Genomic DNA, 26,983 nt, shown 5'->3' with positions numbered 1-26,983 from the left:
ACTTGAGACACTTAACATAAGACAGTGGGCAAGCTTGCCCCTGGTTTATTTTGATTTTAATTTTGCTTTTTCAAGAAAGGTTTTGTCTGCAGAATATTTAAATCTTGTAATTTTTTTTCTCTACAGGAAATATTTTTCTTATTTTCTTGGTTAAGTGAAAGATTAAGTTGACACTTCCAGCCTACCTTTAATATACTAGATTTATTTCACTATATCTACCTCAAACAGAAATTACTTGTCCTTTTTATCTTACTAAATCCCATAGTAAAGAGTTGTATTAATAATTAAGTTGTTTTCATCCCCAGATCGGGGAAAAAACTTTATTCTCATGCAGTCTCTGAGTACTTTTCTTTATATATATTTTTGTTCACTTAGGTATTTCTTTTATATATGCTTTTCTTTACATCATTATTTTGATTGGATAATATAGAGCAGTCCTGTATCTTTACGCTGATGCTTCCTTACACTTATTTTCTCGATTTGGATACAAGTATGATTTGGTTCTAGCTTTATGCTTTCAGTTTCTTCACATTTTGTTGCTTTTAAGGAACTGAGATTGGTAAAACTAGTGACCTGTTAGAGGAGACATTCTTTAAAGTTGCAGTGGGATTGGATCCCGTGGCGGTACAGACTGCCTCTGCAGTACTCTGCTCACATCCTTTCTACACTGATGCCTACTGGGCCATTTTTTCAAACAAAACCAATGAATATAGGATTTTGCATTCGTACTTTGCTCTAGTTAGTCCTATTTGGTGATGTATTTCCCACCCCATGTTAGATGGCTCTGTAGCCTCCAAGAAGCATCCCTTCATTACCTGGGCACCTTTTTAAGGTTATTTGGAGCAATGTTTAATGGCAGAGAGGGGTCTCTCTAATGGGTTATATTATCAGGGACTAGGGTGTGTCATGGAATTAGTAATATCTCCAGTACTGGGGACCACACATGGTTTTAGTAGTCACTTATGCTTTAAAAGCTCAGGTTAATTTTTATGTCTTTTATTTAGGGGGCCAGTTAGCTCAGTTGGTTGAGCGTGGTGCTGATAACACCAAGGTCACGAGTTCGATCCCTGTTCAGTCTTCATGCATTGCCTGATCTAGTTGAGAGGCGTCCCTGCCCGTGACAGGGAGGTTGGATTAAATGATCTCTAAGGTCCCTTCCAGCCCATGCCATTCTATGATTCTATATCATTTGGGTTTCTTTTTCCTGACCTTTCAAAATACAGGAAATTGTGTCTGTTCACTCAACTGTACACACCGACCTAATGAAATAATGCCTTGTGTTTTTTATGGAGAAGTGGGTTGTTGTTTTTTGTGGATACATTTGCAACAAGTTTTTTAGTGTTATTTGACTTGACTTGTAAACAAAGCTTCCCTGAAAATACTTAGCTTCACCAAATTTGAATATTCTTTAAAAATATGCAAACCAGAAATAGTTAAGAACAGTGGTCTGCTCCTTTGAGCCATGTAACTACACTAATCCCAGATGATTGAGCAACTAACTTGAGCAATGCGTTTTGCCTCTCTAATTGAACAGTTTTCGTTTTATACTGCAGTTAAACTGTTATTTTTTTTCCAAGTTTCCTAGAAGACACTTTAAGAAGAGCACTGCCAAGACAGGCTGAGGTTGTTAGCCCAGTTGCTTTATCACCAGCATCAGACAATAACAGATGCTTGTGGGAGAATATAGGGATGGGGGTCGTGCATAGATGCTGCCCTGGGACTGCTAATGTGTGGCCAAGGGTGGTGTCTCTTCATTTATTAGCCGTTGATGGCCTGTTCTTCCATGAATTTAGCCAATTACTTTTGAACTTTTAGCAGGATTTACTGCCCCAGCATCTAGTGCTAAGCTTTTCCAGAGCTTAGCAGGGATATATTGTGCAGTGTGTGTTCTTTTCCAAGTGGCACTGTTTCCTCTAATGGTGCTCCTATTCCTTTGAGTGTATTGATCACCCCAATTCGATTCACTTTTTTTTACCACTCATAATCTAAAAAAAAAAATGCTTCATGAGACGCTTCATTAGTCATTGAAGCTACAAAGTGTTATTTTATTTCAGACAGTACAGCAGGTCATTCCATACCTTAGGTTTTCTAGTCGCCTTTTTCTCATCCTTTTTCCAATTCTTTCCTGTTTCTTTGAGAAATGGGAAAAACGCACGTGACGTTGAAGTGGTCCAAGTGATTTGAATGCAGTCTGGTTAAGTAATTGCAACTTTCTCTTCACCTTTTCTGCCATTTGATCTGATTTTGTTTGACTCTTAATGGTATCAGTGCTGGCGTCAGAAGAATAAAATTTTAAGGCTTTATCTGAACAATAATAATAATCAACTTGGAGCCTGACACTGTACATGCTGAATTCAGAGGCCCACTATTCTTGCATTGTTTTCCTGCTCTTACATGGGATTTGTAACTAATGACCTGGAAGGGGGCTTAACCCCTTCTTCTGCTTCATTATGCATCTTTTCTGATGTCATTTTTTCTGATATTCAGAATGGAGCTGTGAGAATGCTTGTTTTATTTCTGTAAAGAGAGGTGAAGAAGAAGTCAAACTAATTAAATTATTACAAAATGACAATATTTAGAAAGCTTTTGTTTTATTTTTACCCAGAGGCTAATGTTTTCTTAAAGAGATCTGATTTTGAAATAGGCAGTCTGTAGGCAGTCTTTTTTTTTTTTCCCCCTATCAAAAAGAAGCAGAACACGGGGTGTTAATTAGGCCTATTATAAAAGAGGTTTGCCCTGGGTTGATTCTGAAACAGAAAATCAAGAGGCAGCAGAGCATGACGTATTTGGAACTGACACTATTGCCTGCAGCGTGGACTGCATTCATAGATCATATGTTTGCAAAGATGCGGTAAAGGGGAGCTGAGGAACAGCTCCGGTTTTAAAATATTTAGCAAAAGGGCGTGTGGCCCTATTGGGAAGACAGCGTGTCTCACTCATGCTTGGCAGTAGCTGTGGCCACAAGACTGTGTCTGAAGGTTTTAATTACACACACAAAATGAGAGTTTCTTTTGTGTGGCCTTTTGGAACAGCAGTGTTTGTAGCTACTGAGAGTCTTTAACATGATAATGAGATCCTGAAGTCTTTAATTTAATCATGGCTCTGGGTTTTAGGTTTGTGCATAACATACTAAGGCATTCAAAAATATGTCCTCAGTAATTGGTAAGCATGTTTTAGAAATAGTATAAAAGTGACAGAATTTTAAAATCTATTTTTAAATTATTTGGAGGTTAAAAGTTGTAAAATTAAAAAATGTAGTGGCAGGTGGATGTAGTGCTGCAGTTAAATTAGTTTTAGCAAGTAGCATGGTAATGAGAGTGTCTTATTTTACTTTTAACTTATAAAACTGTTGAGACCAGTGCCCATTAAACCTTATTGCTATTAAAGAAAAAATAGATGTCTTGGAATGCAAAGGTATTTTCCTGGGTTTTATCTAGTGGAGGTTTGGATACACGGTAGTAAATTCTGAGCATTTGTGCATGATGTGAATAGAACAGTTTTATAATATGGCTGCTCTACATAACTGTCAGTGATTTTCTTTTACGTCACTTAAAACACAGGCAGGATTAGGTGGCTACAAAATACAATCGTTCATCTTTCCAGGAAGATATAAAGTCTCATTGAAATAGGAGAAAAGTAGATTCAAAACAAAATAAGAATTGAGACTTAAAAGCATCTCTTGGGTCACTGGAAACTCCTACCTCATGCAAGGAGGCAGCCTTTTGGAATGGAAAATGACTGTGTAATTATAAAATCAGAATTCAACTTCATCTTTAATTTTAGAGGTCAATTTGTGCATTTCAAGTTTTAACCTGTTTCTTTTTTTCCTCTTCTGATCTGTTAAATTTGCCACTTGTAAGCATTTTTTGGTTAAAATTTATATGTCCTGGTTTTAGATATGCATTCTCAGCAGAATGCCTTTTTCTTTTCAGTTATTTTAATTGTCCATTCATGACCAACTCCCCTCATGTTTCTGATGACAGATCTCTGTGAGAAAACAAATAAAAGAGCTATAATTTGGAGTTTCTAGTGGTGTCTTCTGCTATGGCTGCCAGAACACCCTTCTTTCCTTCAGCAAAGGCAGAAAGTTAGTCACGTGTATTGGTCAGAAGTAAAAAGAAATTACACATAAGAAAAAATGATCATACTTTTGTGGGCCTCTAAAGCAACTGAAATTCAAGAAGTCCTTGAATGATGAGAAACTAGGAAATGAGCAATGATGTACAGGAGATAGCACAGAAGCAAGGAGGGTATGTATCTGGCAATGTGATATATTTACAACTGGAAAAGTTGGGAGGTTGTCCCCTCAAGTGTCTGTTTCGTTACATGTTACGTCAAGTTTGTAGGCTCTAGGATAGGAGTTCCTAGTTTGGTCACAGTGAGAATCGCAGTGGGAAGACTTTCCCATTAGATGCAACTAAAGCAGAACTTCTCATCTTTTTTTTTACAAATTATTCTTCACCATTTGTTTCTTTTATCTGCTGTTAAGTGTGAAGATTTTTGGATGTGATGGATATGCTATATTAATAGTTTCCTTTATTTTAAAAGAGATGTGCATATTCTTTGTGATACGTTTTAAATATCCTTTGCAATGGAAAGAAGTTTTATAATCTTATTCAGAGCCAGTTAAGTTGTACTGAGGATGTTAAATGAATTGCAAAAAAAAATTTATTGCTGTTCAGTACTATCTATTTAATGGGCCATTAGGCCTGGCTGTTCTTTGTTTGAATATTGTATAATATTAAAAGAAAGCAAAGGAGTATTGGACTCGGTTGGGCCATTATCTTGTTAAAGTTATATATGCAATTTAAGGTGATACCTTGATCCTATGAAAATACCTGCCCCCATGTACCTTTTCATTATATTAAGGTTGTAATTGCATATGGGTAGTAGTAGGTCTTTGTAAGGACTAGATCTATATTGGTGATGAATAAATAGATATGTGGAAAGTGAATTTTTTTTCAAATGACACATGCAGTACTTGAATGTTAATCAGTTGTTTCCCAGGTATAAGTAGGCTGTGTCTGTAAGTTTTCTAAAATGTGATCGGCATCTTAGTATCTCATGACCTTGAGGCATTTGTGGATGACTTCAGTTCTAAAAAGAAAGGGTGCTCATCAGTTTCTGAAAGTCAAGACTCCTTAAAAAACTTCAGTCAGACTCCTCTTCCCTCATCAAACCCCCAAATCAGACTGCCTGTTATTAGAATGTAAGGGAGATTCGGGTTTATGAAATGTCTATTTTTTACCTGTTTAGCTTCCAGTGTCTTTCTAAATGGCAAATACTGTGGCAAGAGGCTGACTGGATTGTAGTGATTCCAGTAAAACTTGACCTTTGTTACCCAAAGGAATGGGTGGGAGGAATAATACCTTATCCCACTGAACCACAAGATGTTTTCCAGATGTTTGTCATCCCTGCTTATCTTAGTAAATGGCAGTGACCTTGCTCAGGTTTCTGCTTCTCATAAATGCCATGGTACAAATTTAGACTTGAGACGCTTTTCTAAAGTGAATCAAGAGTATGTAAGTGTGCTGCCTGTTTTCCAGAAAGGCTAGAGTCCTTGCTATTTATCGAGGACAGTAAGACATTGGCCTGTTTTTCGGGCGTGTCCACTCATCCTTCTAGAACTCTACATTTCTGCAATTAATAAAACAAAGACAAAAGTAAAGATGCTGCTGTTACTATCCTTTAAATCAGCTGTCTGTAGTAGCACTGGGAGTACTCTCGCGTTCCAGAGCACCATTTTCATCTTGCTGCCCACCCCGTGGTGGTGTTGCCGTGCTTCTCTCTGCCCCCTCCCGGCCCCATCACCTCACTCTGGGCTGTCCCAGCTGCCTTCCAGCCACTGGCAAGGGCTGGCTCTACAGGTCTCACACCGCTGGCTGTCTTGAGGTTCAGCAGCGGTTTGCGGCTTGAGCTCTGCTTCATGCTCCTGTTTGAACTGCTTAACTACTAGTGTAGCCAGAAGATGAGACCTTGATGTGCATTAAGTGTGCCCAGGAGGTCGAGGGGGGTGATTCACCCTCTCTGCTCCGCTCTGGTGAGACCCCAGCAGGAGTACTGTGTCCAGCTCTGGGGCCTGTTGGAGTAGGTTTAGAGGAGGCCACAAAAATTAAAAGGGACTGGAGAACCTCCCCTGTGAGGCAGACTGAGAGAGTTGGGGTTGTTCAGCCTGGAGAAGAGAAGGCTCCGAGGAGACCTTACAGTGGCCTTCCTGTCCTTAAAAGGGGCCAACAGGGAAGATGAAGAAGGGCTCTTTACTGATGACTTTAGTGATAGGACGAGGGGTAACAGTTTCCAATTGAAAGAGGGTAGATTTAGATATTAGGAATAATTTTTTTTACTGTGAGGGTGGTGAGACACAGAAACAGGTTGACGAGAGAAGCTGTGGATGCCTCATTCCTGACAGTGTCCAAGGCCAGGCTGGATGGGGCTTTGAGCAACCTGGTCTAGTGGGAGGTGTCCCTGCCCATGGCAGGGGGTTGGAACTAGATGATCTCTAAAGACCCTTCTAATCCAGACCATTCTACAGTTCTGTGATTTACTGAATGCAAGTTTGGAAGTACTAGGAAGCTTGCAGAGAAGCCAACTGGGTCAGGTGGTGCAAAAGCCACATTCCAGGTACAGATTTTGGAACCTTCTCTGAGTCAACACTTATCCCCAGGCAGTCCTGCTAGCCCTATTTCAGGCAGACAAGGAAGCAGGATAAAAACTGAGTGCCAGCCCCTGCTCTGAGTCTAGTAATAAACTAATTAAATCATTACCCCTCTTTTAATGTACGAACATGATATATAGTAGTCATTTGAACAAATGCTTAGGAAACCTAGAAGAAGTTGAGATAGGCTCTCTTGGGCACCAGTCAAAAAGGGCGTTGGACCTTCCTCAGCAAGTCGCTGCCCCACAGGATCAGGAAGCAGCACAGCACAGAGCTGGAGAGGTGGTAAGGACCCCACGGTTTGTGCCCCACTTCAGGCACACTTGAGAGTGCAGGAGTCGGAGAGTACCAAACTGAGCTGTATAGAAAATATATTTGCCATTATTTAATAAAGTTTTTGACTTTGAGGTAACAGAGAATCCTGGATAATATATCCATCTGTAATTTTTACAAAGCTAAGAATTTTAATCTCATCTTTTACTCTTCTTAGGAGTGCTGTGTATTTGTAGTTTGGTGTGGTTATGTGCATGCCAGTGTAAATCAAATGTGCCCAACACACTTAAGATGTGCTAATGCTCTTCAAACTATAGATCTCTCATAAGTGAAAGTATTTGTTTCTGTTTTGTGATGTGTTGGATTTTCTTTCCTACACAAGAAGTTACCTTTATTTCAAGTGAAATGTTATGTTACACCTGCATTGCCCAGTTCAGTTCAGCAGTTGGGTATGTTCCCAAGGGATAGCGTACTTTGAGGAAAACAGTGGATTACTTTTAACAGTTGTTCTTCACTGAAGTTTATATTTGCTTAAAATCCAAATTGCTGCATCTTGGTAGGATAGCTGTATGTGAAGGTAATAGTCTAAAGTTTCCGTTGCTTCTGTTTGATGGAAATAGGATTTGTGTATTTGCAAATTTGTATTTTTAATTTTTTTCCTGTTTATAGTATTTTAATTTAATTCTTTTAAAGGACTTTGTTGCAGGATCTAATTATTTTTTTTACGAAGCTATATTATATATATTGCTGAAATATTCTTCCCAAATATATACATAAAGGTATCTAAAGGGAAGACATCTATCATAAATCCCAATGAACTAAATGTGCTAAAAGCAATAAAGATGATGATGGAGTCCAAGTGGTACAGCTGGAACGCTGAGGTTCTAGTTTGAATGCTGTTGAACTTGCTAAAGCCACGCTTAAGACATCTGCAGATGCGACTGACCCCGCCAGGACGAGAGGGGCAAGTTAGCAAACAGGAGATCGGGGCCAGGAGAATATTTTACAAAGGAGCATCTTGTAGTCCTAGTGGCTTAAACATGGTGTCTTAAAAATTGAGCATTATCCTTTTGGAACATCTAATCACATGTAAATGTAGAGATTAAAAAATGCTCCAGTCTTCCTAACCTATTTCTGAAAAAAGAGCTGTATCTGCAGAAAAGCTAGGCTGTGGTCAGTTTGGCATTCTCTTTCAATTGAAAGCAAAGCAGGCACAAGGAGTGGGTGAACTGCCAAATAAAGGTAATAAACAGTACTTTGCCAGTTTTGAGTTCTCTACAGCAAGTTTTTTCTGATACTTATTCAGATATCCAATCTTGATGAACATTCTTAGGATTTAGATTGAGGATGGAGACGGAGTTCTGTCATTTTGGAGACAAACACACTTGCATGGGTCATAACCCTTAGTAAGTATAATAAAGGCCTTGGACAGAAGTAGTATAAGACACATAGTGGTATCAAGAACTGAGTTTAGAGGAACCTGGCATTAAGGTAAAAACAAAGTGATATTTGTTCCCTAAAAGACTGTTTGAATTGAAACCGAGTGAATGCATCTCACTTGTTTCACATGGGAAAACTTGAAAAGCAGGGCGAGGGAGCTGAATCTGCTAAAACCAGAAATTCTCTCCTATCTTTCTGGAAAACATTCTCGTTCTAAAGTTATGTCAGTTCAGTTTCCCTCATGACAGTAAATTTGAGTTTAACTATCCATTTAGCAAAGGAGAGGGCAAGCAAGCATTGAAGGACTTGAAATTATGTATTCTGGCCTCATGAAAATTTCATGGTTAAAATAAATAAATAAAACCTTTCCAGAACTGGAATACTGTGGTTATCTAAGAGGTCATATCTCTCCTTCACTCAGTGTCTTAATAATAAACAGCTATTGATTAAATTAAGGAGCTGTTTGATCTTTAGCAGTATAGGTGGGAGGTAGTTTGTGATGAGAGCTTAAACTATGCGGTTTCATGGTCTCCCTTTCTTTTGCCCTGATTTCCCCCATCCCCTTTTTCTTTTCTTTTTTTTCCCCTTCCTTACATTTTTTTTTTCTAATTCACACATCAGATCTACTCATCTTTATTTTAAGGCAGTTTTACACATTGTGGGGATTTTGCTGTGGGCAATCATTGTTCCCTAGAGAATGAGCATAAGGAGTGATTATATACATGTATAAATATACATATAAATATGCATAAAATGCAAGAATTGACAGATAATTGAAACTGGTTTTCTTAATGCCAGTGTTTAAATTCAGTGGAGTTTGCTTTACCTATATGGAATATTTTGACACGGGATATTTTTAGAGACGTGATACCAGGCCTGACAGATCGCTGCTTTGTTTCAGTGAATTTTCCTTCTGTCCATGGCAACAGAGCTTCACCCATTTAAGAGCTTTCATCATTGCAATAGTTCCAAAATATGACCAGCAAACTGTTGATCAAGGAAGTCTTAGTGGAGATAAATCTAGCTTTAAACCTGGATGAACTGGCCTGTTGAATTTTGCTTGGCTATTTATGTGATCCTGTTGTGCTGTCTTTAGAGCTAAGGGTTTGGTGACAGGAGATGAAAGTTTGAGATCTGCTTTAGCTTGGAGGGTGAGATGTGCTAAATGAAACATTAAAGAGTTCTTCTATGCTTTGTTCTGCCCTAATGCGAGTTGTCAGGGGCTTTTTGTTTGCTGGGATTTTTTTTCTGGAAAAAAGCATAAATTTATTTTATGATAAACTCAGTCATTTGTAAATAGCTTGAACTAGAGCAATTTTTTTCTGCAGTTAGGTTAAAAAAAGCATGTCCTAGGGACAGAGGAAGCAGCTGTGTTAAAGTATCTGCGTATTGCTACATTTTCAGGATTTCTATTAATGATACAAAGTCAGTTGAAATGACATCCACTACATATTTATCCAAGCAAGTGGAAAAGAAAAATAAACAATGTGGTGCTAGAGAATCCATTAGAATTATGTCTGCGCCTGTCTTTCCTAGTCAGAAGAGCTCATAGCTATATTCTACCCACAGTCACTTCTATAACACATACATCACACTGAGCAGTGCTAGAACAGCGAGCTTTGACTGCCTAATAAATATTCTTAACTCATCTTTACTGTTTTGTGGTTCATATGTATGCAGATAAAACTCATATCCTCCTCAGAGCATTCGCAAGCTCTGAAGAATGCGTAATGGGTTTTAAAATTATGCTTTCTCCATGAAGAGAAGACTTCTTAGTAGATAACTTCATTTATTTTGTGACCGTAAATATTCATGCAATAATGCAGACAAATTTTCCCAGAGGAGAGGATGACTACAAAGTGGGTAATATGAAAGGCTTTATTAATGCTTTTGCTATTAGAATCAGCAAAAACTACCCTGCTACATGATAGGTTACAATATTTTCTCCATAGATTTTTTTTTTGTGATTACTGTCATCATACAACTTGAGCCAGGATTGTATATTAAGCTATGACGAATTAACATAGCATGTTCCATACCTTGTTAGGTCTTCTTCTTGTGTCTTTTGCTAACCTTTGCTTTCCAGGTTTCTTACCCAATTTCCTTCTGGACAGGTCCATTAAAATACAAGTTATAAGTGTCTCTTAAAAGTGCTATACTTTTTCATTTAATGTCATTAATATTCTAGTAATTATTAAAATCGAGCTTTTCTATTTAAAACATTTGTTCTAAGAGTGGAAGGGTCTACAGTTTTGGTAATTTTTGTAAACTATTTTTCTTTCCTAGTTTTGGATATGGCCCGACACGTTCCACTTTACCGAGCTCTGCTAGAATTACTCCGTGCTATCGCATCCTGCACATCGATGGTACCGTTGCTGCTTCCTCTCTCGGGAGAAAGTAGTGAAGAGGAGGAAGAACAGTTGGAGTCACAAGCTTCTGTTGGGACTTTGTTGGCTAAAATGAAGACCTGTGTAGACACTTATACCAACCGACTGAGGTAATCCTTTTTATCAGCCCCAAGTTTCATTTCAACTGTAATTTTCTACTTGCATATTATGAATATAGAAGTGAAAGAAGATTCAGTTTTGTATATTTATCTGAATGAGTGCTGCAATCCAGAGCAAGAACATACCATCTGTTTGAGCTAAATTTACATTTAAATGCCTATATTCTGTTTCACTGTACTGTTTACAAGGAATTTCTTTTCTTGTGACACAAAGAAGCTGATAGGTTTGCATACTCTTGTCACTTGATCGGTAACTGTCCACTGATCAGAAAGAGGATGGCTGCTTAAGAGTGTCAGAGCTTCAAATCTTTCTTAAATTTCTTTCTGCCTTCAGTGAGATAAATATTTTGCGGGACCACATTTCCTGCTGTCAGTCTGAAGGCAGGAGCATTCCTCTGGACCTCTTCAAGGAGCCCATTCTGTAAAGAATGAGGTTGAGGAGGGCCTAACAAAATGGTACTTTTTCACAAGAAATGTCCTAACTGTCTTCTGCATTCTTCTGTGCTGCTTTGCCCATTGAGTTAAGGACCAGGTTACTCAATGGATTCTCCACTGGAGGTTAGGAGAGAAGCCTTTGGCTTCTGTCAGGAGAAATAAGGTTTAGGAAGCAAAAGATTTGGGAAGCTGTTATTTTTGCTGAGAACCCTAACTATGTAGAGACAGTTGAAAATGTGTCTGTTAGTGCTACATATGAAAAACATGTTTCTGTACTTTAGTGATTTTATGACAGCTAGTTTATCTCTCAGCACAGTGTCAGATGTGAGCCAGAATTGTGAAGATGATGTGAAGTTACAAATGAATGCCCTGGAGCCATTGGGGTCTTCCAGCCTCATCTGAGAAAGTGTATCTTTGACAGTTCTTGTCAAACACTTCCAGTCTGGCAAAGCAATTAGCAAACAAACAGAAAAGTATCTGGATATAAGTGGCTATCTATATTTTTAATTTATTATTTATAGTCTCAGCTGTGATGCCGTTGGGCTGTGTAAGCGTTGCAGTATAATGCTGTATGAGCTTGTTCCACACACCTTCCAGAGTTCAGCTGACTTCTAAGGACACACGTACAGACAAACCACGAGTTACAGTTTCTTCCAGTAACAGCAGATCGACCGCTAGGTAACTCCCTTGTAAAATGGTTATAAAGATGGTAATAAACACAGGTTTTCTTCCAGGCCCAGGCTAACTGTTAGCTGGTTTTCTTCCTTGATGATTTTGGTGTAGTCCACAGTTAGAAGTCAGTTTTGCTTTTTCAAACCTAGTGTTATTGTCTTACTATCCCCACAGCTGGTTGGGCCATAGATGTTGGGGAAGAATAAAATGTAAGACTAACAATCTTTTTTCTGTTCTACTTGGTAACAACCAGTACCCAAGTGGTTATATCGATTTTCCCTTCTATATTCTTCTTTGACAAAGAAGAAGTGCAAGTTCTGAATAAATGCAATGCAGCTTTGTATTATTTAAACAGCCAAAACTGTTTACTTCAACCTTCCTGGTGTTTCTTTTGCCATTTGTGACTGTTCAAGGGTCAAATCATCTCAGAGCGCTTCTGAGTGATTCACGCGATGTTGCTTTATGGATGCTTTTGTCATCAGTTCTCACACTGCAAAACTATGGCTTCTCTTCTTCAGAAATGCTGCTGTCACTTAGATCTGACTGTCACCTTCTGTGAAATGGTGCTCTTTTGTTATGGTTCACAGCGCAGGATACAAGTTTGAGAAGACCTGGTTTTTAGTCATTTGATCAATTAAGTCAGTGTTGCTTGTGGTTGCTGTTTGGACAGTCAGCAGACGGGCACACCCAGGAGGAGCCCAGCGTGCCTCCCAGTGCCTCCTGCCTCTGGGATGGGCTGGAGCTGCGACAGATTTGACAACCAACTTCCCATCTCTGTTCATGTGTGTCTTCAGCCAGTCTAGTTTCCAGAACCAAGGATTTTGGGAAGGTTTAGTGGCTGAATCTTCTCTCTCTGCCCTGGCTGAGGGAGTTGGAAAAAGAACTACCGCAATACAAATTTTCACTTCTTTCTTTTAATAATTTTCTGCTTCCAGCAATTAATTGGTTTCCTGATTCTGTTTACTTGCTTCCAATTTAAAGGTCATTTTTTAGGAAATAATACCTATCCTTCCCTGTGAAATTTAGTGCTGTCCCTAAGCATATCCTGAAACATCATGAAAAGAAGGTAAATATAATTTATCAGGAAAGGTGAATGTAGAATATTTTTCATCCTGCTATAAACTGAGAATATTTATGAACCAATAACCGAGAGATTTTCTAAGCAGGAATCCCCATTATTGGGAACTCTTTCTAGTAACTTCTGATAGACTGGACTTTACCTGTGAATTTCTCTAAACCTTCTTGACGGAGATTGCTAGACTTGCATAGCAAGTATGTAACGTACCTGTGGTGGGATTTTTTTGCTGACTTAACGGAAAAGAAACAGAATTAGGAAGGACAAGTAACAGTTCTTTATGTTGGATACCTGTCTCAAAATGTCAGCTTGGGCTGCTGTGTAATCCGTTTCCAGTATAGATGCATGTACAAAATTCTCTACCACAATCACTGTTTTTTGCTAATCTGGTCATCTGCCTCGGATTTAATGGCAACGGAAACCTGTATCTCTTTGTACTAAATTCAGAACGTAGCACTGTACCAGTTACTAGGAAGAAAATTAACTCTGCCCCAGCTGAAAATAGGACAACGTCTAAAAAGTTTCGATGTGAGAATGGCACATGACTGCTGCCCATAAGAATCTTTTAACGTGGTAAAATAAAATATGACATGACTAGTTCTTCAGTGTCAGCTTAAGAGCTGAAAAGAAAAAATCCCAGAAGTACAATCAATATTATTTTAATAAGTGATGAATTTGTTAAAAAATCCATGTTTGGTTCAGTTACGTCATCTGTACAGTTTTCTTGTATTCCTTTGATATATCAGCACGAAAAAGAAATCTTGTCTCTTGCTGGTTGGTTTAAGCATAATAGTGTTTGCTTTAAAGCAGCATGTAGAGAAGGGTGAAAACACCAACAGCCTGAACAGCCTGGAATCATTGGGGTGGTTTTAATTCCCCGCATTTCACTTGAAGGTGTGCCAGCAATCTAAGCAAGTGTTGGCATGAGTTTCTTAACTGGGACAATCTGCTGCCCCTTTTAGGTCAAATGCCAGAACAACAACATAATTATGGGATCTATTTTCAAAGACAAAACTACCCTTTATCTGAACAGCAGTTGTATTTGCATGTCTACCAAATGTCATCTCCAAGTTGGAGCGAGAGCATCCACCTAGATCCAGAATTTAAGGGGAACGGTTTTAGTCTTGGACTCCAGATAGCATTGATTTCATTTACTTTCAAATGCCATGTTTCTCTGTTAGAAAATTTGGAAATTTCTGGATAACGGAAAAAGCGTTTAGGTATGAGATGATTTCTCATGACTGTTAGTTGGAAGCCAGAAGCCATCACTCACTTGAGAGTGGGGTCAGGCTTGTGTAGTGGGTTGCCACTAGGACGGAGTTGGGAACGTTGGTTTCTGCTGCAGAGAGCTGCTGCTGTGTAGCAAAGCAGGCTCATCTGAACTGCCGTTGGCTGGTGAGTTTCATAGCAAATCGTTAAATTTGGCAAAATAAGCTGATGATTTGTTTGTGTCATGTGGAGTATAGCAAGCCTATGTCTAGAATTCCCAGCTACACTTTCCATTTCCCCGTCACCCCGGCCACTGCTTTGATAACTGCTTGAGGAAGATCCGAATTCTGTCACCTTCACACTTCTAGCACTTGTCACATTGCTGCTGAGGGATAATCCTGCGCAGTTCCAAGGTTGTCTGAATGTATCAGGCCCAGCCTATGAAATTGTTGTTATGACCTGGATGTTTTTCTTTTACTAGAATACAACCAGGTAGGCCTGAGGCATTTTTCTCTGCTGTGGCTTTTCATTGTCTTCACTGTTGCTTTGCAGAACTTCTATGTGAACGGGGCATTTCGCAAACAAAAATTTTTCTTTGTAATTGAGTCCCAAGATCTGAAGCCTAATTTATTTTAATTTATTTTTCTTTAAAAGACAAAACAACTTGTCACTTTTGCAGGGCTCTCAAGCTTATATTCAGAGCTGATGGTGGCTGCAGGGAGCAGCCTTTGCTGGTTTGGCACGCTTCAGCTTAGAATCCGTAAATGCAGTTCTCGAAGCCTCAAGGAGGAGTATGTGGAGCCATCTCAAAGGAGGTTACTGGCATTCACCAGAGTTTATTGCAAAGGCATTGCCCCATGCTTGTTTTGCATGATTTCAAGAGATTGGGTTAAGAATCCATGAATTAATGAAAGGAACGAGCTTCTATTTAGTACCTGTGGAAACCTGCAGAAGGTGGGGGGACCGTGAGGGCTGAGTGATACCATGGTTGCAAACCTACGGCAGTTCTGTCCCACGACAGGAAGCGTCAATATAAAATCAAGCAGAATTCTGCTATAAGCACTGTCCCTGTAGCACACAGGGGCTGAATTGTTCCTTGGTGCTTTTTTTATGAATACTTTGATAAAGGTATCATTCCATCTCATCATGTTTACCTCCAGGTATCGGACATGGGTGAGTAAGTATTAGTATTGGCTTTAAAAATTAAAGTTGCCTTGGGAGTGTATCATTCATTATTCATTTAGCACAGCGTGAAGAGAAGGCTGTCATTTTCTAGCACAAGCTAAATTAATGGCTTAAATTATTAGTGTGTACACTGCTGTCTCTTCTAGCCAATATATTAGTGACTGTCATCCCTTTAAATATGAGTTGACATGATTTTGCCTGCTTTTTCTTCAGTGGTTGAAAAACTGTATGGAGAAGTTTCTAAGCCTAAATTAAATATTTGGCTCCTCCTCCACTCTGAAAATAGTAATATTTAGATAAAGGTTTGGCCTGTATTAAATAACAGCAATAAATTTTGCTTCACAAGCAGAATCTTTCAGCTCAGGAACTTGTAATACCATTAGTTTATCTGCATACCTAAATTGGTATGTAGGCTATTGGAGTGCAGGGAAGGAGGTGAAGGATCTTCTGGCTTTATGGCTTTAATTTCGGTATTCCATCTCCTCATCCATACATTTTTGGGAGGGCTATGTAATTCCCAGCAACTCCCTTTCTTGAGCTGGGACACTGCTTGTCCCTCCTAAGCACTTGTGTGTCACAGAGCTCAGAAAGAGCGCCAGGCAGGAGGGCAGCAGCTGTATAAAAGTGGAGATGACACCAAGAGGGGAGGATGACGTATTCTCAACTAATAATTTGGCCTGCCCATGTTACACACACGCTCGCAAAGGGTAGAATGGTCAGCAGGTTGCTTTTTCATGCACAGAGTAATACCATGTGTTTCAGATTACACCAAGAAATAGGTTTATGGACCCAGAAAAAAATAATCTCTAGTAATCCTGTCAATTTGTCCTGGGAGTAATGCTTGCACTTCCCTGAAAATCTTTCTTACCACCTCCAAGATGGAATCTGTCAAAGGCTGTTACAGTGTTTATCACTTAGGATCCGTGGAGCAGGCCGAAGGCCACAGCAGGATGGCAGAGGCCATGAGTAACTTGGACCTCTGTTGACCTCGCATGTTCTAAGATCCACCAGTGCATCAGTTATGTGTTAAATCCATTTAACTTTCTAACAGGGCTTTGGATTACATTTATGTCTCACTCCTTTTCTAACCATATAGGAAACTATATGGATTTTTAGATTTTTCCAGGACAGGATGTGTCATTATATTGGGCAGACGGGTATATGGACCAGCTTCACACCTCCATCTTGAGTTCCAGAGTTGTTTCACGTGAGAATTAATGTTCTAGTGTAGCTTTTTAAAAAAAAAAAAAAATTGTATTTATTTAATAATATTTTTAAACCATGTTTTAAGGATATGATTTCAGAAAGGGCTACTGTGGTCTTTTAATGTAAAAAATATAAAATCAAGTGTAATAGCTCATGCCTGCAGTGAATGTCACTTGTGTCTCAGGTGGCAAGCAATGACAAAACTGTGTGCACTTTAAAGAGTGTAATGAGTGTGGAGGTACAAACCACTGGGGAACCTTTGGCAGATTTCCCCATCTGGAGTCAAGGGAATTACTTGATTTACCATATGTTACTTGTAAACAAACTGAGAGACTGTAAAGTACTGTTTAATATCTCCAAATGTTGGTGTATAGCACTAAATATGTAGAAAATAACACAGCAGACATCTTGCAAACCGTGCAAGATTCATCACACTAAGTTAACATTCTTACAGCAAAAGATTTGCATCAAATAAAGGTAGGAAGACAAAATGATGGGAGAGAAAAGATAGAGGCCATCATTAATAGGAGTCTCGCAAATTATGGCAATACCAGTTGGGATTTTTTCCCCTCTTTTTGAGGAGGGGAATATCTTTACCCTAACTGTTAGAATGTACAGTATCACTTGTGTGAGGAGAAAATACCAATGAGGCAGTATGTCTGCTTTGGGGGGGTTGTGGTGCCAGCTAGCTTATATTCCCTAAGAAACTGGCTGAAGTCCCTGCTTAGGCAGGATCAAGACCTGTTTGGGTTTTTTTGTGTCCAAGTGTAGAATCTTTCCTGCACTTTCTAAACTGCTTTTACACAGTTGGAGCCTGATTAATGACTTAAGCAACTTGGTAATGTAGACCATCACAGGTTATCACTAGGGTTTAGTGAGATTAAATATACATTTCTGAACCTGCTTAATAGGTTATTTATAAAACATTGGCCTAGATTTCCACAAGGAAAAAGACAGTGCTGGGGATTTTGGAAAGTATGAGTGAGAGAGGCAGCTGCTGCTTCTTTGTCTTAAGCTTTTTCTCAAATGCCGAATGACGCTGTTTAGCTCTGGCGCTTTCCTCTTAACTTTCGAGCACCTGAAGGCTCAGTATTGCTGGAAGTCGGGAACGAGCTGCCGTCCTTTTGCATTAAACATGGAGCAGGGAAGATGCACGGTGCTGCAGTAATGAATTTTGTTATTAATGCACTCTAGGGATGCTCTCATTTGATGAGGTGCAGTACAAAGACTTCCAGTATTCCTGTAACCCCTCTACTGCAGAGTTTAGAGACTCATTCTTTATGCGTGGTTTCAGTCTTAAAATACAGATTAAAATACAGAAAGGATACAGTGTGTTGTAGTTGCTAAAATATGTTTGGCACATCAAAGTGTTAAATTCCTCACTGTTCTTGTGTAGATATCTTTCTGGTTTGCTACTAGGTATGGTAGTGGGAAAGAGAAAAACAGTGCTTCTTGGCTATTGAGCTTGTTTGAGTCTTGAAGAAATGCTATTAAAATAAAAAAATTACAGAAATAGCAGTAAAATAATTTGGGGGCTGTTATTAAAATCTCATAAGTTTTGCAGAGTAGCAGTGTAAATTTATGCTAGCTCTTAAAATGTAGAAGCTTTTGAATACATGCATTTAGATTACACTTTTATTGAATACCAGTTGAATAGATATGCCAGTAAAGACTGGGTTGTCACAATCTAAATATTTTAATATATCTTAAATTTCTAGGCAGCTAGTTTCTGTCAGGTGTTAGTATATTCTGTGTTTTCAAATTATTTCATCATAAAAATTAGAGGTGTTTAAATTGATGTTTTAATTTGCAATGCAGTGACAAAAACAACCAATGCAATATAGGCTATATCTGTAAGACTTTAAACATTACGTTACATTAAACTGTTTCTTGAAATGAAAGGTCTTAACTTCTGTAGCCCAGCAGAGAGCTGCAGAGGGGCAGGAATTTCCATTTTTGACCCACGCTCTTGTGATGCCTAAGTTCATAGACCTGCTGTGAATTTTTGCTAGAGGTCTCCTAGTGTTTCACTCTTAGTGTATTTTAAATAATTACTGGTGTATTGTGAGTAGGAAAGAATACTTCATTACCTGTTTAGGACTTTATTGCACGAGGATCGAGGTGGGTGGATGAAATGCACGTCCATGACATGGTCTGTTACATCGATTTTGTAGGCTTTTCTAACACTTTTTGAACACGTGCAAAGATAAGGTCAGCGTGCAGCAGCGTAACGATCAAAGTACTAAATGGTTGAAGCAGAAACGAGTGGCTTTGTGTTGGTATTTTTACTCTTGGTATGGGATGTACTCCTGTTTGCCACATCCAGACTGTGTGTTTGGTCTCGTCACAGTGCGTTGGTGCCTTCAGTCATTAACTGGATATACAGGGAGATGTTCCATTTCAGAAGACTTCTTTTCATCTTGAGCCTTTAAACTTTTGTATTCTTCCATGTCGCCAAATATACTGAGTACTGTACAACTGCTTGAAAACTATTACCTCATGATACACCCTGTTTCTTTGCCCAAAACAGGTCTAAAAAAGACAAAGCTAAAGCAGGAGTAAAACCAGATGCTTCCGATCAAGAACCAGAGGGACTGACGCTTTTGGTACCAGACATACAAAAGACTGCAGAGATAGTTTATGCTGCTACCACCAGTTTGCGCCAAGCAAACCAAGGTAAAATAGAAATACTTTTATAAATACTCTGTAGCTTTTATTTGTAATACTTTCATTAACAGATAACTCTAAATTAGCTTAAAAGCAAAAAGACATCCTTCCCTCTTGCCCCCAACTACATTTTCAAAGGTGGCTGGAACCTTATGGTACTCGCAAATGTTTTGAACAGGAAGCAGGATAATTCAAATAATTTAGAATACATCTCATGTCTTTCAGCACAATTATGTAGCAACTTCTTTTTTTCGTGGCAGAAGACAACATACGTGACCTATAACAGTAAAGTCTTTGCTATTAAAAATCATATGATTTAGATTAACTCTTCATTAGATAAACATGGAACAAAAATCTAAACCATGGACTGAACCTTCAGATCTTCAAAGGACCATCTGGTTGTCTAGTAAATAAAAATAAAGATTAAATAGCTTTATCAGGGGAGTGGATTTGAAAAAGGCATATGTAATCAGCTTCTGATTTTGGAGAGTACATCAAGAATGCATGTGTGAATGTCCATCCATATGAGCATATGTCATACTTCCTATCTTAAATGTAAAAAAACCAAGAAGAAACAACAAAAGAATATTCCTAGCAAAAGCCACAAATTATTTTGGGGCTGATTATGACCTTTGCTTACTTCAAGCTGTTCAGATAATGAAATATATGGTAGTGACAATTTGTATATTGTGAGTGATCTGCAGTTTTGAGGCTTCTCTGCGTACAGTGATGAAATGTCATGTTTAAATAATCCCCAAATGCTTGCTGTACTTGTCTCAGAATTACTTAGTTAACTCCCAATAATCATCACATTTTATATAACAGAAAAGAAGATGGCTGAATACTCCAAAAAAGCCACTGTGAAGCCCAAGCCTTTGTCTGTATTACGATCGCTTGAAGAAAAGTATGTGGCTGTCATGAAAAAACTCCAGTTTGGTAGGTTGAGAAGTGTGAATATTTGCGGTTTGAAAGCAGATACTGAAGAACTATGTAATCTATTGGATGGAATCTGTAATTATTTTTAAAAGTTGCCAGCTTTTTTATTTACATGACCACTGATAATTTTTCTTATGTGGAAAATTATTTAAGTCTGTATTTCTAGGCTACCAACTAGTGCATTCTTTGAAATAATGAATGTTTTAATAATACACTGGATCAATTCAATAGACCAGATGAATTTAATGATGATATTCATGTTGACATTCCAGTAATGATTTGTGAGTCTTTCTATCCTCAAATTATGTCAAAATGCTGGTAGATTTCTTTTTTAAAGCTCATATCTATGTGTATATATTTGTTAATGTAGCTTTTATTTTTTAAATTGAATAGAATTCTGCTCAAATAGTGTTTTTTAAAATGAAACTTCACTGTGTCCTTTTATGGAATGCAGTGTGTTGCATTTGGAAAATGTGACTGTGGAGTCGGTGCTTATTTTGGCCATAAAGGTAACATATTAAAAAAGAAAAAAATCTCAAGGGACAAAGAGCATCTCATCCACAAAGTGCTGTCAAATTATTGCAATAACATGTTCTGTGAGGTTTTTTAGAGTTGCAGTGACAACATCTGCAGTTGCATATCCTGATGGTATAAGGGATTTTCCTCACAAATGTCTGAGCATACGCCAAGAACGGGAGGTAGAGAAGTTTGCAGTGGGCGCTTTTTCACCCTGGCAGCCGTGTTGCAGGTTTTGCCTAGGAAGTGATTAAAGAAAACTAGCTTTGCTGCAGTTTTTTATGACTCGTTGATAACATTGCCACCACCACACCAGTAAATACAGCTGGCACGCTGCTTCACACTGACTCCTTTATTAGCATTATTACGTATTCATAAGTATCATTATATTCCTTGTCTGGAGTAGCTGGTAGCTTTCCAAATCAGAAGTGGTGTATGTTCAAGGAGTTGGGTATAAAGGCTTGTAAATTTGCTGCAGAAATTAATTCAACCCTGGGCTGTTAATGCTTTGTTTTCTGTGATTATTGTTAATTCACAAAATATGGGGGTTTTGAATTAGCACAATGCAAATTAAACTTTACTGATTTTAATACTCAGTATTAATTTCACTCTTTTCCTGATGCATCAAAATTTTCTTCTAGATACCTTTGAAATGGTTTCTGAAGATGATGACGGAAAATTGGTTTTTAAAGTAAATTACCACTACATGTCTCAGGTAAAAAATGCAAGTGATGCCAACAGTGCTGCCAGAGCCCGACGCCTTGCTCAAGAAGCTGTGACTCTTTCAACCTCACTGCCTCTCTCATCTTCATCCAGCGTTTTTGTACGCTGTGATGAGGAGCGACTTGACATTATGAAGGTAAAGAACCAAGTTTTTTTCATTTCTTTTTCTGTTTAAGAAAAGGTGCCTTAAATCTTAAAAAAAAAAACCCAACCAAAAAACCTTGAAATATTTCATGTGTATTTTAATTGCCATCCAAACTTTAACATAAGTAGTATTTTAGAATCTGATCCTGATTTCTCAATAACTTGGTGGCAGGCAGGGAGAGTCCATTTGCCCCGCGAGTGCTCTGTTAGGCAAGGAGACTTCACAGAAGAAGGTTCATTCTTCTTCAGCTATTCTGAAGGGAAAAGTTTAATTTTGGGACTCCATTATGTACGTACGTTTGGTATGCAAAGACACAGAAAGCGTAAATTTGCGTGCAACCATTTGTCGACTAAAAGCAGTAGGTATGGAGGAATGACACTGAGTATCTCTGAACCTGAAGAAAACTCCTACTAAAGGCATCCAACAGGGGGTAGAGTTTTAGTTCCTTCCGTTTTGCTTTGCATTTGTAATTTGGAGGAACGAAGGTTCGCAGAGGGCTTCACTTCCCTCGAGTGTCAAAATGAACAGACTGACAGCCTGTGTGTGATTATGGTGTCTGAGAGCATTTTCTGATAAGTAGCATGTGGAAATAAAATCATAGAATCACAGAATGGCCTAAGCTGGAAGGGACCTTAGAGATCATTCTAATCCAGCCTCCCTGCCGCCAGGGACGCCACCTCTCGACTAGATCAGGCAACACATGATTCGTAAAATGCTTCATATGACTTAGAAAAATCTCAACCATGTGACAAATATAAGGTGTTGGTTTTTTACAAGTGTCTTCTGGTTTTTTACAATGGTAGGTTCTCATTACTGGTCCTGCAGACACCCCTTACGCAAATGGTTGCTTTGAATTTGATGTATATTTTCCACAAGACTATCCTAATTCCCCTCCGCTTGTGAATCTGGAAACAACTGGAGGCCACAGCGTGAGATTTAATCCAAACCTCTACAATGATGGCAAGGTAGGTCAGCTTTGTTGATCAGCTGCTCCTAAGATACTGGAGGAAGCTGCTTGGTTAAAACTGGTCTTCAGACTGAAATTAAGAGTGGTCTTAACAGTGTTAAATGGGAATGGTCTCCTTTCTGAACAGTCTTGGAGATTTTTTGTTAAAGCCTTTATGAGCTGGATTGGAGCAAAAAGCAAGTGTTGTAGTTTGAGCCCACTCCACCAGCAATAAGAGCTACGCAGCCGTTTTCTCACCCCCTCCCCCATCCTTTTAGGGATGTGAAGGGAGAAAATTCGACAAAAAGACTCAAGGATTCAGATTAGGACAGGGAGGGTTTGCTCACCGTTTATGGTCACAGGCTGAAAGCAGGGTAAACTTGGGGAGGAGAACATAGATTTAATTTACCACCACCAGTTTAACTAGATTAGAGTAGGATAGTGAGAGAAATTAAAATACCACCAGATCTTAAACACCGTTCCTCCCTCACCACCCCTCTCTTCTTGCCAGCTATCTCCTCCCCCTCAGCAGCGTAGGAGGACAGGGAATGGGGGCTGCTGTCTGTCCATTACTTGTCCATGGCAATCCTTCCTCCTTGGGACGAGGACTCCTCGTAGGCTTCTGATGCCGTGTGCTGTCCATCTCACAGGAGATAATCGTCCTCCTCCGCGTGAGTCCTTCCCACCAGTGTGGGATGCACCCGAGGGCTGCAGTGTCCTCTGCTCCAGCACGAGTCCTCCATGGAGTTGCAGTTTGCTTTCAGGCACGTCCTCTGCCCCTGTGTGCTCTCATTCCCCTGGCACGGGGCCCTCCACGTGCTGCTGCATCCGGGACGTTTTGCCGCCGTCAGTTTCCTCCATTGGCAGGTTCTCAGCCTGCCGCCATCTCACAGAATCACAGAATGTTAGGGACTGGAAGGGACCTCAAAAGATCTAGTCCAATCCCCCCGCCGGAGCAGGAACACCTAGACGATGTTACACAGGAAGGCATCCAGGCAGGTTTTGAATGTCTCCAGAGAAGGAGACTCCACCACCTCCCTGGGCAGTCTGTTCCAGTGCTCTGTTACCCTTACTGAGAAGAAGTTTCCTCTCAAATTTAGGTGGAACCTCTTGTGTTCCAGTTTAAACCCATTACCCCTCGTCCTACCATCGGTTGTCACCGAGAAGAGCCTTGCTCCATCCTTGTGACACTCATCTCTTAGATATTTATAAACATTAATTAGGTCACCCCTCAGTCTCCTCCAAACTAAAGAGGCCCAGCTCCCTTTAATCATCTTGGTTGCTCTACGCTGGACTCTCTCCAGCAGTTCCCCATCCTTCTTAAATTGAGGGGCCCAGAACTGGGCACAATATTGCAGATGTGGTCTCACCAGTGCAGAGTAGAGAGGAAGGAGAACCTCTCGTGACCTACTAACCACCCCCCTTCTAACACACCCCAGGATGCCATTGGCCTTCCTGGCCACGAGGGCACATTGCTGGCTCATGGTCATCCTGCTGCCCACCAGGACCCCCAGGTCCCTTTCCCCTCCACTGCTCTTTAATAAGTCATTCCCCAACCTATACTGGAACCTGGGGTTGTTCCTACTCAGATGCAAGACCCTACACTTTCCCTTGTTATATTTCATTAAATTTTTCCCCGCCCAACTCTCTAGCCTGTCCAGGTCTCGCTGGACAATGCGGGGCTCAGGGAGATCTCGGCCCTGGTGTCTGTCTTCCCCAGCTTTGTCCTTACCAACCACCTGTTTTACTCTCAACTCATCTCCCCATCCTCTCCAAAACAAGCAACTCCCCAGGAGGACAGAAGCTGGCCCACGGCTTTCCCCCCTTAAATCCGTTGATGGCAGAGCTGCTGATTGGCCTGGCTGTGGCCAGGGGCAGGGCTGGCTTTTTACCTGCGGCTGGGGGAGCCTCTGCAAGTTTTACAAGGTGCCACCCCCACAGCCCTCACAGCTATCAAAAACTCTGCCAGACACAAACCCATCCCAGCAATTAATTTTGACCTAGAAAAATGTTCTTTTCACCTTCGTTGCTAAATTAACCCAGGCAGAAATCTGCTTTGGCCAGCTGAAATCCCCTTTCTGTGGACAAAGTGTGCTTCGTATCAGCTGCAATGGAATGTGTTTGCCAAGTGCCGTGTCTCTCTTTTTCCATGCCAAAGTGCTTTCTCTTAAGGACTTTCCTTAGCCCTAGATATGCTTTATAAATGAAAATGTAACTCTAAAATACGTATTTAATGACGGTTTTCTCAAAAAATAGTAACGTTTTTGGGAATAATATTAACAGTTAAAGCAAACAAGCTTTCCCCATATCCTTGGTATGTGGTGGCTCATTCTGAAGGCTCCTCAAAGCTAACAAAAAGTCGAGTGCACATCAGAGAGATGCAACTTCTGCTTATAATAAAAATGAGCACACATGAAGTTCTCTGCAGAGCTACAGAGATGGTTCTGTGTATGTCTCCACTGAAGCACAGACCCACAAACTAGCTGTGACTGTAGCATTGCGGCTCCTCTTCAGCTTTTTTTTTGTGCATACGCTAACGTTTTTCTCTTGTTCCACTGTCATTCACAGGTTCCCTTTCTCCCTTGATTTTGCAAGGTGTAATACTCCTTTCCAATACTAAACTGGGGGAGGAGGGCGTTCTCTTAATAAAGACTAGGAATGTAATTCATACTGGAGACTTCATCTTTTTTTTTTTTTTTGCCTAGTGTTAAGTCTTGGCAAATACTCGCCTCTGAATTTCTTCAGTTTATTTTCTCTCCTTATGTTCCATATCTTTGATTGTTCCATTTTGTGATGAGGTTCATGAACTCCATGCGCTCCCCTAAAGTCCCGATCAGTCATAAAAGTTAAGGAATGTTTTCAGTTCCTTGATAGTGTGTGTGACAGAAGCCACCTCTCACATGCTTAAGCAGAAGGATTGTCTTCAAAAGCCACAACAGCAAGTGTTAGAACAGTATCTGAAGGGGAAAGTGAAAAATCAGATCGTATTCATGATTCATTTATTTCTGGAACCACTAGAATCCGCAGGTTTTCCTTGAAGTAATATACCTTGCCTTGTTCATTTATTAGCATGCTGTTCTTGCTTAGCCACATTATTTTTATCTGCTTTCATTTCAAATTAGTTTAACAGGAAACAAATTTGTCTTTTAGAATGCAGTTATACACAAGTTTGTAAAAGAATAAAAAAATTAAAAGTTACATTAACATTCTGTTCTGCCCAAGCAGGGCAACTTCATTGTAATATTTGTCTGTGATATTAATAATGTCACCTTTTCAGGTGTGTTTAAGCATACTTAACACATGGCACGGGAGGCCGGAAGAGAAATGGAATCCTCAAACGTCAAGTTTTTTGCAGGTGAGCACTTCTTTTTTTCAGTAGATGTCATTTAGGAGTAGTAATCGGTCTGTCAGTCCTTCGAATTCTTTTTCTAGTGCTTTTAAACCAGAATTTTCTTCCTCAAATAAGCATAACTAAGACAAAAGTGCAGAAAATGTTCTTGGAACCCTATTAAAAAACACTGTAGAGTAGACAAGTTCTTCACAGTGCTCTTTCCAACCAATATTTCTACTGGTCTTGTCTTGAAGAGTGGCTGTTCATGTGTGCAGCTCGTTCCTGCACTGCATGGACTTTGCTTGGATAATTTCAAATATTTTATTTAAAAAATATATTAAAAAAAGACTGGAAGATAGCATCACCTCCTGGTACTCTACCACAGGCTATTGATGGTGAAGACAAAGCAGGCTCTACATTGTGGGAGATGAGGAAGTGAAGTATACTGGTGCAAACTGCAAAGATACTCCTCCAGAGTCTACAAGTAAGCTGAGTAGAGCAATAAAGCTGAAAGGAATGCAAGTTTAGGTATTCTGTATTCAGTAACAATTGGTGTTATATTAGACCAGAAGTTATTAGGACATACAGCCTTTATAATTTTCAGCTTTGTCGTAAAAATGCACAAACTAATGAGCGTATTCATGAAATAAAAGTAAAGCTTGCAACGGCTTATTTCCTGGGGCACATTCTGAATTTATTCCTTACTTGGAGTAATTATTACATAGCACAGGGTACATTATCTTTTCCAAATCCAGTTCAGTTTGTTTGGGAACTGGTCTTGAATGGCTGGTTGACCAGCCTTTTAAAAGTTTGAGTGGTCTGTTCCAGTGTGTGCAAGTCAAGCAAGAGTGGCAGAAAGCCAGCACAGGTAAACAAGGAACTCCGGCCTAAGCTCAACTGCAAATAGAGAGTATACAGGAGGTAGAAGGAGGGGATGGGCTGCTCCTTAGAAATAAAGACATTGGCCAAGCATTTGGGAAAAAAATTAGGAAACCCAAAGCTCAGTGTTGAAAATGGCAAGGGATATGAGGGGGAACAAGAAGGGCTTCTTTCAAAAGTATGT

The 26,983-nt window shown here is 39.6% G+C and overlaps 1 protein-coding gene across 1 annotated transcript in view; it reads left to right on the top strand.

Moving 5' to 3' along the window:
• The window catches only part of BIRC6 (baculoviral IAP repeat containing 6), a gene marked incomplete at its 3' end in the record, with an annotated part of 161,345 nt that extends 135,401 nt beyond the window's left edge, over positions 1-25,944 (top strand). Inside the window, exons 65-70 of the mRNA XM_009876696.1 lie at positions 10,655-10,865; positions 19,187-19,332; positions 20,149-20,259; positions 21,417-21,634; positions 22,447-22,608; positions 25,867-25,944. Coding sequence (XP_009874998.1) covers positions 10,655-10,865; positions 19,187-19,332; positions 20,149-20,259; positions 21,417-21,634; positions 22,447-22,608; positions 25,867-25,944 — 926 coding nt within the window. The remainder of the gene's footprint in view (positions 1-10,654; positions 10,866-19,186; positions 19,333-20,148; positions 20,260-21,416; positions 21,635-22,446; positions 22,609-25,866) is intronic.
• Positions 25,945-26,983: the final 1,039 nt, after the last annotated feature.

This window comes from Apaloderma vittatum, unplaced genomic scaffold, assembly GCF_000703405.1.
Source record: "Apaloderma vittatum isolate BGI_N311 unplaced genomic scaffold, ASM70340v1 scaffold6859, whole genome shotgun sequence".
NCBI lineage: Eukaryota > Metazoa > Chordata > Aves > Trogoniformes > Trogonidae > Apaloderma > Apaloderma vittatum.
Note: the sequence above shows the minus strand (reverse complement) of the source record. Positions and strands in the feature narration are given on the sequence as shown.